At 44.0% G+C, this 17,164-nt stretch overlaps 2 protein-coding genes across 4 annotated transcripts in view; both read right to left on the bottom strand.

The window, feature by feature from the left end:
- tbc1d16 (TBC1 domain family, member 16) overlaps positions 1–2,148 on the bottom strand; it is a 28,061-nt gene extending 25,913 nt beyond the window's left edge. The window contains exon 1 of the mRNA XM_048246259.1: positions 1,810–2,148. The gene's annotated coding sequence lies outside the window, so the exon portion shown is untranslated. The remainder of the gene's footprint in view (positions 1–1,809) is intronic.
- Positions 2,149–2,809: 661 nt separating this feature from the next.
- Positions 2,810–17,164, bottom strand: part of gaa (alpha glucosidase) — a 22,418-nt gene continuing 8,063 nt past the window's right edge. For 2 of the 3 annotated variants that reach the window (XM_048246510.1, XM_048246511.1), the window contains exons 15-19: positions 6,245–6,386; positions 5,823–5,921; positions 5,413–5,577; positions 4,841–4,993; positions 2,810–3,536 (exon numbers count right to left, since the gene is read on the bottom strand). In XM_048246510.1, the coding sequence (XP_048102467.1) occupies positions 3,471–3,536; positions 4,841–4,993; positions 5,413–5,577; positions 5,823–5,921; positions 6,245–6,386 (625 nt within the window). In that variant the 3' untranslated portion in view covers positions 2,810–3,470. The remainder of the gene's footprint in view (positions 3,537–4,840; positions 4,994–5,412; positions 5,578–5,822; positions 5,922–6,244; positions 6,387–17,164) is intronic. The other variant, XM_048246512.1, reaches the window with a different exon arrangement.

Genomic DNA, 17,164 nt, shown 5'->3' with positions numbered 1-17,164 from the left:
TGGCCCATCCAGGAGCCAGAGCCTAATATGTGAGCCGGTGAACAGCTGTTCCCCTGACCGGACATTAACACATACTTATATAATTACACACATTAGACAAGAGTCAACATGTCTTAAAAGCTTCTGGTTTTCCTCCCGATGAGAAAAAAACAAGATGATTAGGTTTCCAAGGCAACATCAGGACTAAGGTTGAGACTTATGTATGATAAGGGCTCCTTCATGTCCAGCTATTTGGATCTCCAATTTACACGGCTATATCAATGGCATCTTTACTTTACATGGACAACTGAGCACTTGACACTGAGAAGATTATGAATAAAAATTACCATACCCACTCGATCTTGCCAACTACCAGCTGTGAATACAAGTGGCTGACCAAGGACTGATGGGAATTCCCAGCGCTCCCAAGAGGAACACTCCTTCACTCTAGCCGCTTTGGAATGTGGTCCACTTCCCTTTCCCCTGATAACTTCCCTGCACCATTGCAATGTCCTAACACTTCCTTCTGACACACAAGTCCTTTCTTCTCTTCCTCACTTGAGAAAACAATTATATATTGGCAGACAGGAGAGACTGTTAAATAGCAGGAGAGGTAGTGTGGAGCCCATCAAACAGTTTGGCTTACAAACCAGGCCCTGAGGGAATATCATGTGTGTGCAGTCTCATTTCAGGATGTGTTGTGGAACGTCAGGAGCACTGATGGATGGCCCGTGGCAATGTTCAACGAGGGCAGAGGAGCAAATGGCACACGTCCAGTCCGCACATTGCAAACGAGCAGTGAAATAAGCTAGGTCAAGCAGCTACCAACAGTCTCTAAAAAAACTGTGGGAAAGACGTGAGCAAGATGCCACTAATGAACATGAATTCCTACAGGAAACAAGGAAAAGGAAGCAACTGATTGTATACAGTAGTGTCCCTCATGCAACTGGGGGATCGTGTGGGGTGAACTGGTTCTGCTCCAGTGTCTGCATGTGACGGCACAGTCTCTGTCCAAATGATACAAATAGATACCGTTGTTCCCTGCCTCCCCTATTTAGCCTGTCTGTCAACACTCTAAGGTTGTAGAACATGCTAGCCTAGAGCTCATGGCAAAACACTATGCTGACCTCAACACCCAGGGGAAGTCGAAAGGAATGTGACACGTATGATAAAGTCTGAAGAAACCTATCATGACTGTTTGAAATCCCTTGAGTCAAAATATCCGTATCCTATTTACAAGATCTTATAATTTCTATAAAACACATAGGTGGCCAATATCCAATACCACATTCGATTAAAAGATAACCCGATTCCCTCTAGTGACCACGGACATTTCATTGAACAGGAAAATGTTGGCTGACTTAGAGGTGATACATCACCAAACGTCTTGTCCTCTCCATCTATGACAAGCGCCTGTCGGCTAGCAATAACGTTCGCGTTTTATGATAGGCTATCTGCAGTTTTCCTGATGCTACATGCTAACCATGCATCGTCAATTAAACTTTGGATACTTCACACAATCATTATTCAACACACCGGGTAAGGTAGGTTCCAGACCATCTCTCAATCTGACCATGGCAGCAACGGCTATAAAATATTCATAAATATTTTACTTATGCAAAGCCGTTCCATGACTGCATATCTATTACCACTATCCTAATTTCAAGGATTTGCAGAACTACAACGTTCAAGTATCGATATTGCATCGTGAGACTATTTGACGAAATGCAACATTGTAATTGTAAAAGTTGCCCCATGCAGGACAGCGGCACAACGGAGCAGGACAAGAAGTCATAATGAAGGCTACACAAAAAGGTAGGTACGCCTCACCCTCAGCTCCGCCGAGGATTACAGTTCGAGCTGCGCTTCCATCCAGCTGGCAGTGGTCTTATGTCAGGCCGACACAGGAATAGTTTCGCTTCTTTTATTTACCGAGTACTATGTTTATCCGCGCTACTCACACTACATGGCACGTTGTTGCTGATGGCTTATAACCCAACCCCCCACCAATACCGTTGCTTCCGGAGATGAAAACCCTCTTTCTTCACAGCTTCTTAATTTAACTGAATACAGACGCAAACGATGAGCTAGGTCTACCTTTGAACTACAAAGTATAAGACAATGTCAGTGTCCAGCGATCATTCAATGTTACAGTGAAGGGGAAGAGAAAATATGTTCTTATTGACATCCTATGACGTTTTAGAGGTCAAGCTAGAGAGCTTTTCGGTTGGTTGGCTGGTCCTCCGACACAGCTGGTATTTGTTAAATCGTCACTGAGCATCATCATGATCGTTATAAAAAACTAAATCATGACGAAGTAGACAGGATTAACGAGGTATACTGCAAGAATGGAACAGTTTTTAACGTAGGTATACTGTTTTGATGGAACAGTCATTATTTAATTCAGAAGCCATAAGGGGAAATTCAATTTCACACCCTTTCAAGTAAACCTTTACATAAATAACAGGGAACAGTAAACTGGCATATTTTACAGTGGGCTATAGGTCTATAGTATAATATACTATATTTAGTTAGGTTAATTTTGAGTTAATAACCACTCTAATTGGTCAAATCAGTAGCAGCACCCTATTGACACATTTCAGTTGCACTCATTGGTAATTAATTATTATTTTCAAATTTCCTTGTAGGCTCATAAATCATCTAAGTACCATATTAGATGTGAACTAGGTTGCACTGAAGCTCCAATGCATTGACCTTCATATAAAGTTATGAATGAATACAAATGGAACTGTTGTTAATCGTATGATACACCAACACTGCTTTTATGCAACAGACACAACACGCTCTATGGAAATTGAGAGCAAATATATGGAAAAAACACAAAGGGCAGGCTTTTATTTTGATGTGGAAGAAAATATCTCCGGCATTTGTTCTGACCATCTAATATAAGACAAAACCACAAAAATCTTTGGAACAGTTGGAACAGTCGCAAACTAGATTCTACAGAATTATATCAGGTTCATGTATTCCCTGCAGAATGCAGGTGTGAGCTAATACTTGCTCTGCTGAGTCATTGGGAAGCTGTTCTTGCAATGTTTTGCAGTCTTTTGGCATGCTGAGGCTTTGAAAGGGGAAACTGACATTTCCTCAGTTTACATTTTCCACAGAGCACAGTGCCTCACCCTGCCATGGACCATGTCTGACCAGTGAAAAATGTCCATAGTTTACAAGAGGTCAATGGCAACCTCATTAAAACCTTTATCAGCATTTCATATTAAATAAGACATAATGTTGACCTCCCTGCAGGGCAGCAGGCAGCACAGTTGTAATGCAGCCAGTGCAGCCACACCTGAATACCTGCCTTACTGTATATTTAGTGCTGAACATGAGTTACACTTCAAGTTAAAAATAGCCCTGCAAATGGTATTAAATCACCGTGCTGTTACACACATTCCATTCCAAACGTGCCTGATCACAGAGTCCATTGAGGGCAGGAGCACAGAGTCCATTAGACAAAAGGGTCCATTATATTACAGCATCCACTGCAGAGTGAACTCCTCAGTCATGGGCAGGGATAAGGACAGCACTGTCAGGCTCTGTGTGGGAATATAGAATGGGTGAAGGAGCAATAGCCTACAATTCCCATAATGAAATGAGCTTCAAAAACCATCACCTGTACTGCATACAAATATGGTCAGTGGTAGGCCAGGACACTAGCAATATATTTTCTTGAATTATAATAGTCCCATGCAGTTATTATTAGTAACACAAATGCATGATGCTTGTAACATAACCTAGTTTTATCTTTGTTAGTAAGTAACACATCATGCCACTGAAGACCACAGTTAGACTATTTGAATTTCCTTTTTTGAGACTCATGTATAGACCCTTTCATCAATAAAAACAAAAACAATGCTTGAACGTTCTATTTGGGCCCCAATCTACTTCCTCTGCATTAAAGGTCCAGTATGTAGGAAATAATGGAAAATAAACTGTAACCATTCCAAAAATTATCACCATATGTTGTCAGAAAGTAAGGAAACACGATGAATTGAAGTAATGGCTTATTTGACAACATTACTCTAACCTGTAAAACCCCGTAAAACCCATGAAAAAAATGAGTTACGGGGCGGAATGTCTTAGAATGTTCGTTTATGTTTTGAACGATTAATTCTAGAATAGCGTATTAATAATGGGCTAGTGAGCGTCCTCCCATTTGGGTTGCCAAATTAGCAAAGGCCAACTGTCAACAGCTGTCAGTTGTAGTCATGAACGCTTCACGAGAGGCAGGCAAATTTCCCAAATTAAAAACAATAAACAAATTAAGTGGACATCGGAGGAGGTTCCTGAGATGGTGACGTCTTCGTCAAACGAAGAATATCAAGTGTGACGCAGAGCTGGCCATATTTCTCCACAACAGGTAGGCCTAGCCTAGGCTAAACTTCTAAGCTAACTTCAGCTAAATATGTTACGTTGGTTAGAGAGGTATTTTTTGTTTTCACTGTTTCCGTAATGTGTAGCTGGGTCATGGTTGGAGAAACGTTAAAGCAGCTGCAGGTCAACTAACGTTAGCTAAGTCTTCATTACATCTGGCAACCCAGAAGAGGCTCGCCTGGTAGTCTTGAGAACGCTCACCAGTGTTTTGATTTTGGCCTGCAGAACGCTCGGTAACAATCCTACAAATCGTGACCTTTAAGATAACATATGGAATGTTAAAAGGAAGTCTTGTGGGGCCAACTATGATGCTGATAATGGAACTCTTTGAAAGGGTCAAGAGTTCCATTATGAAAGGAGCTTAACATTCCATATGTTATCTTAATGCAGAGGAAGTAGATTGGGAACCAAATAGAACGTTCAAGCATTGTTTTTGTTTTTATTGTTGAAAGTGTCTATAGCTTACCATGGTGTCAGAACTGTATGTGAAATCTGTCACGATTTCCCCGTTGGCCTTCACCGCTTTGGGGGAAGAGGGCACTCCAAACACCCGCACTTGACCAAGGATAAGGCCATCCAGGGCCCCGTTCATCCGTAAAGGATCACTCACCAACTGAGACTGCATACCATGTGTGAAACACAAGAGTGAAAAAGCAATTACCCAACCATAGAACAGTCAACATACACGTGTCAGGTGACAGAGCATGCATGACCAGGAAACAAGACCAACTTGTCTTGACGTGACCTTGTTAATGAATGTGTTCCACAGAAAATGAGTAAGATCACATGCAGCGTTTTAGTGAAAGAATGACTCACATTGTTCTTTGTTTGCTTTAGAAATGATTCACCTGCCCTTTGCTTTTCATATGCAAGGATTTCAGAAGCAATATTTACTAGAATAAAGCATTTTTAAGAAATCAACAGTCTGGGTCCAGGTGTGCATCATAAGTAGCCTCTCTCACTGTAAGCCCTGAGCTGTGGATGATGTGTGTAGAAATGTGTAGCGCTAGGACACTAAAAAGTGTGGCCAAGTCCTACCTCTCCTGCCATGAAGAGGATATGGGAGTAGTCTCCCCTCTCGTACGTGTCCAAGCTGTCACCATCATCCCAGTACAGCTCACCCCTGGCCCAGCCCTCAGCAGACAGCGCCACTGTCAGGTGGAAAGGGTTACTACGTGCTGCAGTGGTGGTCAGGGCAGGCTCCTTTCAAGCACAACAATAATGCACAGGGACCACAGTCAAGCCATTAAAAGTCATAAAACATTTTTATGAAACTATATTTATTAATCTTCATGCTGCAGAACTGGCACATGAAATATGCCTTTACAACTAGTCCTAAATGACAGTTTAACAAACTTGAAATCAACTGTAGAGTTGAATTAGTAATTGTGGGTTTAAAGTTTTAAAACAGCCTCAAATACCTACAAAAAGCATCAGAGCAGATCTACCTGCTGAGGAATGATGTGGCCCCCTCTCACATGGACATTTATCGTGTTGAGAGGTGCTGAGAGTGGAAAGTACTGGCCCTTACTCCGATAGGGCTGACCCTAAGAGACATAAAGAAGGCAGCACGCTTCACCATCACAACAATGGAATTAACACATGCCTGCATACTGATGATATACTAGACATGTAGAAGGTCCATTAGTTTATGCAAAGCACTTGCAGTGCATCAATGGCAGTCCTAGACAGCCATTGATGGTCATGGACAAAATACAAAAATTGCACAATTTCCCGCTCATATGCATTAGATGTGGAGCCACAGGAACAACTACATCTTCAAAAAACTTTGACATTGATTGGAGATGTACTGTGAGGACAAGAGCACCAGCTACATTGATGAAAACATTTAAAAAATCAAGATCTTTACATCATGCAGGCGGTACCATGTCCCAGGGGGGAGGTAGGCAGATAGCTCCACAGCCCCCTGCTCTAGAACAGGACTGATGAGAAGAGAACTCCCCCACAGGAACTGACAATCAATGGTCTGGCTGTTGATATCAGTGGGAAACCTGAGGATTGAGGGATTAGAATGAGTCTATGTATATTTTAATCTGATTCCTACTACATTCTCATTTTGCTGAAGACATCACCTATTCTGGAGCTTTTGTCAAGATGCCTTTTTGACTGCACTTTTGTTTTTGATAGTGTTTTATAGATTTGTTTTGAAGTGTAGAAAGATGCTCCCTCGGTACTTTCTGGGCCAGTAATAACACAAGTATTTACATGTTGAGTCTCAGCCATGCTCCATTCCAGAGATCATGATATATCCTATCTCTTAGTCTACAGTATGTTCCACACACACCCCCACCACACACCACAAACACACACTACCCTGTTTGTCTCATTTTCTCACATTCTGTCTGTCACCTCTCTCATCATCTCCACTCTTTCACACACTTTAAACTTTCTCTTTGCATAATCTTTTCTTTCAATTTTTTTTGTTTCTCCTTTTTTTTAAAATTCAGATTCAGATTCAATTTGTCACATACATACAATGCAGTGAAATGTTACAGTCGGCTCCATGCTTTCTCTTGTGGTTCCCCAGAGGGTGAAACTTGACCTCTTGTTCTCTACTTCACACGTCTCAAGTTTGGGGGCTTAAGATCAGTTTGGGTTTTGAATTTCACAGTCGAGCAGAAGGTTTCAGAAATGAAACATGTTTCCCATGAAGGGAAGATATATTGCAGGACATCACTGTCACAGAGAACAATGGGAATATAACTTGAATGTGTATATTCAGTGTTCATGATTTATGTAGGCTGCATGGTAATCTAGTCCAGTGTTTCTCAAAGTGTGGTCCGGGGACCACTGGTGGTCCGCAAGCTATCCCAAGTGGTCCGCGAGCAGATGTGGTAAAATATAATATAGATGAGTTGTTTGCAATATTGAACTAACTTGTATGTAAATCCAAACAGTTCTGCAACACTGCCTATGTAAGCTATGCCATCAGTTTAAATCATAAATTAAGGTGGTTCAGTGAGTAGGCCTATTGTGTAGGCTAATATACTGTTGAAGTAGGTCTAATCTTTTTTTTTTTTAGCTAGGTGGTCCGTGCGTTTCTTTTTTATTGGTTAAGTGGTCCTTCGTCTGAAAAAGTTTGAGAAACACTGATCTAGTCTGTCTACTTGTATGTGAGTAGGTGTGTGTCTTGATATTATATTGATATGAGTGTTTGGAGGCTTATGTAATGGGTAGAGAAAATGGCCACTTATATTAGTTTAATTAAACAGTTACCCCCTCCTATTTTTTTTGTTTTATTACATTTAAGATAACATTCCCATGTATTTTACTTCATGCCAGTAGATGGCGATGTTTCACTGCTTTACCGTAGTGGGTTGCCGTGGAGACGGTAGCTCGAGCACTCAGAAATAAACGTCCAGTGCTTGAGAAAGACATAATTTCTGTATCTCCACTTCTTTTCAACCCACAGGTATATTTTTAAACCTTTCCAATTTCTGTTAATATGTATCAAAAGAGTATTTCACCAGTACGTTTGTCTGTGTAGTGTAAAAAGTCATGTCATGTGTAGAAATGTGATTTAGAATGTTTAGAAGTATTTTCTTTATACTGTAGCTAGCGAGCTAGCAGAAGCTAGATTAAGTTAGCAAGCTACCGTCAGTTCAGCTTCCATTCTCTCGTCTTTCTGCATGAACTATAAAACAGGTATAGCGTCGAGTGAACGTCAGTATTTTAATGTTTAAGTGTATGTAACATGTATGTTAAGTTTCTCAGTACTTTGTACTTTTGTTTGGTTTAGTTGTGCTCCATTCTAATTTGCTAGTATATCTTGTTAGCCAGAGCCTGTCAGGTTCTCAATGTACTTTGCCGCCAGTGTTGTCAGTTGGTGTGCGCGTGCATGTAGACACACGCAAACGGCAGACCGATGCGTTGTGTTGGTGAATAGACTCAGGGCTGCCAACTTTTCAAAAAACCTTGGAGTGAGATTTGGTGGGGCCAACCAAAATTTTGCTGCGGAAATTTTTGTTTGGCTCATTCAGCATTATACCGTACAGTAAAAAAAAAACGTACATCAGTGGTTCTCAGGTGTAGGGACCAGGCATGGACAGATTATGAACTTTCGGGCCCCTGGGCCCACACATGTATAAGGGCTCCCCACTAATTGTCGCATTATGTGGAAGGGGGTTTGGGGTCCTCCCCAGAATTTTCTTCATTTGTTTGATGTGATTTCCTGTATTCTGGTGCATTTTGGTAGCTTAGAAATCTAGACACACCCTAGCGGCAGCAAATTACATTTGCTTCCAGGGCTAGTCTAGCAACTCTCCGCTGGCTTGTGAGCTCGAAAAAATTAAACTTCTATCAGGCCAATCAAATCGTCTATAGAGTCGTTAGGGGGGCATAACATAATGATTGATGGCAGAGTTGCAACGGTTTGGCTTAAATTCCCTGCTACTTGAAAACAAAGAAGATGGATATTGCTGTTGGCCAACAGTGTGACACGAGTTACGCTTGTTTTGAGATGGCAAAAGTTTGAACTAGCCAACTAGCTCCGTTGATGGGAAAACGCATGGGACTCAGTGCTGTCCTTTTGCGTGCAGAGGGAATTTGAAAGACAACCGATTATCCCACCCCTCGGACTGAGCACTGCGAACGGTGAGTGCCCAGACCCTACATTTTAATGTGGGTCTGGCTCGTCAGGCTAGCATTTTGGGGATGGCCAATACTAAATTCAATCAGATTCATAGCCTACATCCTGATGTGTTGATATTGAGGCAATGATTCCATGCAAAGGCTTGGGCTTCAGGGCACCCTGACACCTTGGGCCCCTGGGTCTGGGGCCCAGAATGAATGCAGTAATCCATCCCTGGGACCAGGGTCCCAGAGTTAAATGAACATTGGTATCAAAAGGATCTAGCCTACTACTAGGACCATGGGCGTCGGAGGCATTGTAAAAGTGGGTGGGACATTTCAGAGGGGGGGGTATGGGGGTCCTCCCCCAGAAAAAATTTTTTGGACTAGATGCAATTTCCTGAATTCTGGTACATTTTAACAGGTTATTTAGATACTTCTATATAACAAAATAAAGCCAGCCTACGAAATTAATTAAATGGGGGTCCAAACTAACAATTTTAAAAAGTGGGTGGGTGTTTTGTAAGAATTTAAGAAATGTTTGTCTATTTTAACTTTTAAATTAATCAATCAGGTGCACTTTCAAAATAAATTCAGAGGTCAAACTTGCTTATTTTTATAGAAATATTTGTGCTGTAGCCTAAGCTATTTTGCACTTCAGAATTAAAACCATGCACACACAGGTGGAATAGTTATGGTGATATTGCAATAAGTTCACAACCACAAAAACATATGCTACATTTCACAGTTCAGAAATGTTCAAAAATGTGTGTACATTTCAGCACTCAATGAAATTATGCAGAAGTGGTCACCTGTGTTATTCAGCTGGTTTATTTAAGATAATATATTGGTCATTGTAATGGCCATAGCCTATAGCCTACATGCTATTCCTTTTTCAGGATGTACCCATATCTGCATGATGTGAATGTTTGCATATGGCTTATGTCAGGCTTTATATCAATATTTGTGTCTCGTTATTTGATTTTCTTCATATTTTTGCATTAATGTCACTAGGAAGCATGCCAATATAAATATATTCATTTATCTGTAATGGGATTGGCTGGAACCTGACAATATAAGAACCATGATGGTGGGATAATCTATGGCTGAGCAATTTACAAAAATGTATGTAGGCCTACTGACAAATAGTTTACATTAGAATACATTATAATTTCGCCCCAATGAGGCTATGTAGAAATGTGTTGCAATTTCAAAACCGGATTACTCAGGAACCACTTATTGCACAGAGGCATGCTTTATATCCTCGTATTTGGTACGGTTTGCTGTTTATTGTGATATTGGGTTTGCCACGTGTTGTGTGAAGGGTTAGTGAAATATTAAACCGAGAGTAATGGGTGTGCACTTTGTGCAAAATCCAAATATGATTAGCCTAAATTGCACCTCGGTTCAATGTTAATTTTTCGCGAACCATTTATCACAGCAACTTGGCGCTAATATCATTGGAAAGCTTAGATTCCGCCGACGTTCACCTGATGTGTGATATCATATGTATAGGTTTAGTTTAGTTGAACCTCATCTGCCAGGTATTTGACCTACCAGGTTGACACTTCAGCGTGAAAAAATACTCAATAATACTCAAAGCATACCTGAAGCCGGGAAATCGGGGAAATGCCTGGGACGGCTTCTGAAGTACATCGCAAAATGAGAGAAAATTTAGAAAATTCCACAGACAGGGGTGCTCTTGAACCCTCTCACCGTCTCTGAAAGCATAACCGTGGCTCAACAGGTAGATCTATAGATAGGCTAAACTCATTTTTCAGGCATCTGACCGACCGGGTTGACACTTCAGCGTGAGAAATCGGGGGTGTGGCGTGTGAGTGTGTGAAACTAATCAAATGCGTGTGTCTCACGGCCAATGCGTGAGAGTTGGCACCTATGTAGACTAGTTATGACAGTCACATGAACAGTTTCAATGGTAGTTTTTATATTATTATCGTATAGTATTCTAAGTATTTGATTAATGAAAATGTTGTTAATGTATTTGATGAAGGTAACCCAATGTAACCGTTGTTATTTTATGGATGTTCACTTTGAAGAATTAATTGATAACAAGATAGCCAAGTAGCCTGTGTATATGTAGCCTACACTGGAATGTATTAGGACATTGTATGGTTTACATACAATTTCTGTTCTGCTACATGTGTTTTTACTTTGTGTTCAATGACTGTAACTCCGTGTTTTAAGATTTAGTAATGGTCCACTTCTGCCATCTAATGGTGAAAGCTGGTAGTTCGAATATAAATGCGTACACTTGCCGTTGTCTGATGACGTCATATGCCTTGGACTTTGTTTATTTCACACTGGTTTAATAAGCGCAGTGCTCCGCACTCTACTTGTTTAAGTCTTGTTCAAATTGGCCTCTGAAAGCATCGTTGTTTTATCCTACTTCAAGAACTCCATAAAGAGTGAACTGGAATACGTCGTCTGCGTGGTTTGTTCCTGGAGAGGAGTTTAACTATCTGTCGACCCTGGCAAGGCGTTGGGGGTAGAGGGCAGAACAGTAAAACAACGACTTCTGGCGGGCTTTCTTCACGCTTGGAGGAAGAACAACGTTGGACGGGAGCTAGGCTACGCATCCTACAGAACCAACTGACATGGATTTTCTCGTCAAGTAAGGACATTAAATTCAAAGTTAATATGGCAGAAAGAGACTCAACTATGAGAACAGTTAAAATCAGATCGACTGCATCTTGTTCTTCGAAAAGGTCAGCGAGCTCAATAGCTAGCAAAGTAGCCGCTGCTAAAGCGCGCGCTGAAGCCGAGGCAGCAAGGACTGAAGCAGCTTTCGCTACACAGGAGAACGAACTCAAGCTAAAGCAAGCAGAATTGGAGGCATCCACTCAGTTACAGCGGACACGTTTAGAAATGTCACTGAATGTAGTACACCTCGAGAAAAGGGCTGCAGCGGCTAAAGCAGAGGTCTTTGAAGCTGCAGCACAACTGGAGGAGGGCTCTGAGAAGGATTTTAGCCACATCGACGTGCCAACGGACGATTCAGAGACGCGCACAAAGAACTATGTTGAAGGAGTCGCTCAGTTCGCTCCGACCATGAACTCTGTGGGCGCCCCTGTTTGCTTTCCGGAGAGACAGACCTCTGAATATGCCCACACCGTTGCCTCCTACCATACAAGCTACATGCCTGGTAGTAAACCTCAACAGAACTTTAGACCCCCCTATGTACAGCACGTCCCAACCCAAAATCAGGCTGTGGAGGGAGGTTTTAAAGAACAGTTTGTGCCACGACCGCAGCACATTAACTATGTGATTAAAACTACATCTCACACTGCATTTGTACAACATTTAGGAAATGGCTGCAACACTGCATACAACAGACTTTCTGACAATCCCCATGTGCCACCTGATGCTGCATACAAGCAAAATGGCCCTGTGCACAGCCACACGGACGACAATAATAACACCGACATGTCAAACATTGTCAGATTCATGGCTCGACGTGAGCTAATCTCCACTGGACTTATGCAGTTCAATGACCGTCCCGAATGCTTTAGGGCTTGGAGAGCATCTTTCATGAACTCTATCAGAGACCTTAACCTGTCAGCTAGTGAGCAGCTCGACCTCCTAGCGAAATGGTTAGGCAAAGACTCAGCTGAACACGCCAGGCGAATAAGGACTATGCATGTGAACTATCCGGAACAAGGACTCCGAGCTATATGGGACCGGCTCAACGAGTGCTACGGCGCACCAGAGGTCATCGAGAGCTCCTTGTTCAGGAGATTGGAGAACTTCCCCAAGATCCAGAACAAAGATGGCCGCAAATTAAGAGAACTAGGGGACTTGCTTATGGAAATACAAGCGGCTAAGGATGATGGGGACCTGCTTGGGCTTAGCTACTTAGACACGCCCCGTGGGGTCAACCCTATTGTGCAGAAATTACCATTTTATTTGCAGGAAAAGTGGCTCACATTAGGCTTTAACTTTAAAGAACAACATAGGGCCCCCTATCCCCCATTCAGTTTCTTTGTGAACTTTGTGTGTCAGCAAGCAAAAATGCGAAATGACCCAGGTTTTATGCTGTCAGCGTCAAGTAACGAACCTTCTGGTCATAACAAGCCAACGTTTAAACCTGACAGTCAGAGGGCAGTGGTGGTTCTTAAGACCAGAGTGTCCAGCAACACCTCACTGATGTCATCTGACTCCCCTGCAGCAAGTAAGTCCATCAGCAGAGAGGACCCAGCGAAACATTGTCTGCTGCACAACAAAGCTCACCCTCTCCACAAATGCCGTGGATTTAGAGAAAAACCCATAGAGGAAAGAAAGGAACTCCTAAAGAAACACGGAGTGTGCTACAAATGCTGCAAGGCCATACACCTAGCAAAGAACTGTGATGAGGAGGTAAGCTGCACAGAATGTGGAAGCAAAACGCACATCGCTGCACTGCATCCCGGCCCGGTCCAGAGGTCCAACAGCTCAGGTCCTGCATCAGAGAACGGCGGGGAGACTGCAGTCTCGACCACATGCACCAAGGTGTGTGGAAAGGACATCTCAGGACGCTCCTGTTCCAAAATATGCCTTGTGAGGGTGTACCCAGCCGACCACCCTGACTCTGCTCTCCGTGCGTATGCCATACTAGACGACCAAAGTAAAGGATCTCTTGCACGGTCTGAGTTTTTCAGTCTGTTCAACATCTCAGGACGCCCCTTACCATACTCTCTGAAAACGTGCGCTGGCACAGTAGAGACTGCAGGCAGACAGGCGCGTGGCTTCATGGTGGAGCCCATTGATGGCAGTATCACACTCACACTGCCACCACTGATTGAATGCAACGAAATTCCAAACAACCGAACAGAAATCCCCACACCTGAGGTTGCCTTAAGCCACACACACTTAAAACATCTCGTAAAGCACTTCCCTGAGCTGGATCCTCAAGCTCCCATTGTACTGTTGTTAGGCAGAGATATGATCAGAGTTCATAAGATGAGAAGGCAGGTGAACGGCCCACACAACGCACCCTACGCCCAAAAGCTGGATCTGGGCTGGGTGATCGTGGGTGATGTGTGCATTGGGGATATGCATAAACCAACCCTGGTCAGCGCCTACTACACCAACGTGCTGAGAAACGGACGCCCTTCTCTCTTTCCGCCATGCCCAAACAGCTACACGGTGAAGGAGAGATACTGTAATGCTGAGTCCCCCTCACACGCCATCCTACACAGAGACAGTCATGCAAAGGTACAGAACATTTTGAACTGTGATGTTTTTCAGACAACAAAGGACGATGACACAGAGGCTCCTTCCATCGAGGACATGCAGTTTATGAGCATCATGGACCGTGGAGTCTACAAGGACCGAAGGAAACAGCTGGGTGGCTCCCCTGCCCTTCAGAGCTCAACGGCCCGCGGCCAGCGACAATCAAGACAAGCACTGGAACGCCTCAACTCGCTACAACGCTCTTTCAAGAGAAAGCCTGAAATGAAAGAACAGTTCATCACATTCATGAAAAGATCTTTCAGAGTGGACACGCTGAGGAAGCCCCCCCACTGAAACCTGGTGAGGAGCACTGGTACTTACCATGCTTTGGTGTGCATCACCCAAAAACCCTCTCAGATAAGAGTCGTTTTTGACTCCAGTGCGCAACACAAAGGACTGTCTCTGAACCAAGTGCTGTTAACTGGACCGGACCTCAACAACAGCCTCGTGGGGGTCCTCCTCCGCTTCAGAAAAGAACTTGTCGCCTTCTCTGTGGACATACAACAAATGTTCCACTGCTTCAAGGTCAAACCAGAGGACCGCAACTTCCTCAGGTTCTTTTGGTTCAAAGATAATGACCCAGAGAAAGAGATAACAGAATGTCGCATGAATGTCCATGTCTTTGGAAATAGCCCTTCCCCGGCAGTGGCCATTTACTGTCTCAGGCGTGCAGCCCAAGAGCAACAGAGTGAGTATGGAAGGAGCAGTTTGTAGCCATTGACTTTTATGTGGGACGATGGGCTAAAATCCCAACAGCAGAGCAGGGATCAGTCTACTTAAAAGGACTCAAAGTATGCTTGTTCCAACCTCAGACTGCATAAGCTGGCCTTTATGGAGGCCTTTCCCTGTGAGGACCACGCCAGATGGGTCCTTTCCACAGTGAACAATGATCCGGCTTCGGATTCCCTCTCCTGTGACTATTCAAACAGCTCCTCCAGAACTCACCTCTGATCAGTCTGAATGGGGCGCTCCCACTGCCTGCAGAAAAGGAGAAGTTGTGGGACAGCTGGAGAGATTCTCTTCAGGAGCTACAACACCTAAAGATCCCCAGAGCTTACACAGGTGCGTCATTGTCTGCAGCCGAACGAACTGAATTATGTGTCTTCTCAGATGCATCAGAGAGGGCAGTTGCTGCGGTTGCCTATTTAAAGACTGTACATGCAGATGGAACATCCCACACAGGACTGATTTCAAGCAAAGCTAGACTCGCGCCACGCCCAGAACACACCATACCCCGTCTGGAGCTGTGTGGAGCAGTCATGGCAGTGAATCTGGCAGAGGCCATCATGTCTGAAATTGACATCACATTTGATGCGGTCACATTCTACACGGACAGTAAGATTGTACTCGGGTACATTTTCAATGAGAAAAGAAGATTCTACGTGTATGTGAGCAATCGTGTTCAAAGAATCAGACGAAGCACACTGCCACAACAGTGGAGGTATGTTCACACACAGCACAATCCCGCAGATATCCCAACACGGTCTATCCCAACTGACCACTTAAGAAAACACGATATGGTTCACGGACCAGCATTCTTGTCTCAGCCTGTGGACATGTCACTTCCTGAACGGACATTTGAACTTTTACAGCCAGAACAAGACCCTGAAATCCGACCGCAGGTGACCACACTCTCCACTTCAGTGTTAAAACATCTAGGGTCACAGCGCTTCAGCCGCTTCTCAAGCTGGAGCTCCCTCACAAGGTCTGTTGGAGTTCTGATTCACATCATCCAGAGCTTCAGAAAAAAGAACTGAAAGTGTGCACCATGGCAAGTGTGCACCAAGATGGCACCATTGTCACATGCCTTTAACGGTGGATATGTCTCGTCAAAGCGCAGCAGTCATCATTAGAACAGTCCAGCACGAAGCCTTTGAGAGAGAGCTGGAGTACCTCACATCCAGCATGAACATTCCAAAGACCAGCCCACTCTGGTCACTGGATCCTTTCATCGACCAGGACAGCCTGCTGCGAGTAGGGGGACGTCTCGCTGCAGCAGACCTAGATCCTGATGAGAAAAGGCCGCTCATCTTGCCTGGACGCCACCATGTAGCCACCCTCATTGTGCATCACTTTCATGAACAGACACATCACCAGGGACGCCACTTCACCGAGGGGGCTGTCCGATCTGCTGGCTACTGGATAGTAGGTAGCAAGAGATGTGTCAGCAGAGTGATTTTTGAATGCATTGTGTGCCGTAAACTCAGAGGAAAGTATGAAGTTCAAAAAATGGCTGACCTACCACAGGACAGACTCAGCACGGAGCCGCCCTTCACTAATGTCGGCATGGACGTTTTCGGGCCCTGGGCTGTCGCCGCACGTCGCACAAGGGGAGGTCACGCTGAGAGTAAGAGGTGGGCAGTTCTCTTTACTTGCTTGTCTGTCAGAGCCATTCACATTGAAGTGATAGAGTCCTTGGACTCTTCCAGCTTTATTAATGCATTCAGAAGGTTCCAGTCTATCCGAGGGCCTGTGAAACACCTACGCTCCGATAGGGGCACGAATTTCATCGGGGCTTCCAAAGACCTCGAAATCCCCTCCAATGCCGATGAGAAAACAATGGAGAGATTTTTCTCAGAACATAGCTGTACATGGACTTTCAACACCCCACACTCCTCCCACATGGGAGGAGTCTGGGAAAGGATGATTGGCATCACACGCCGTATCCTGGACTCAATGCTCATGCAAATGGGATCCTCTAAACTCACACACGAGGTGCTCACGACTTTCTTGGCGGAGGTCGCTGCCATTGTGAACAACCGTCCACTTGTACCTGTCTCCACGGACCCCTCAGATCCCTTCATCCTCACACCAGCGTCACTGCTGACTCAAAAGGTAGGCCCATGTCCACCTCCAGCTGGAGAGTTTGAGCACAAAGACTTATTCAAACAACAGTGGCGCAGAGTGCAAAGCCTGTCCAACACATTCTGGGACAGGTGGCGGAAACAGTACCTGGCGACACTGCAACCCC

Source organism: Alosa alosa, chromosome 6 (genome assembly GCF_017589495.1).
Source record: "Alosa alosa isolate M-15738 ecotype Scorff River chromosome 6, AALO_Geno_1.1, whole genome shotgun sequence".
Classification (NCBI taxonomy): Eukaryota; Metazoa; Chordata; class Actinopteri; order Clupeiformes; family Clupeidae; genus Alosa; species Alosa alosa.
Note: the sequence above shows the minus strand (reverse complement) of the source record. Positions and strands in the feature narration are given on the sequence as shown.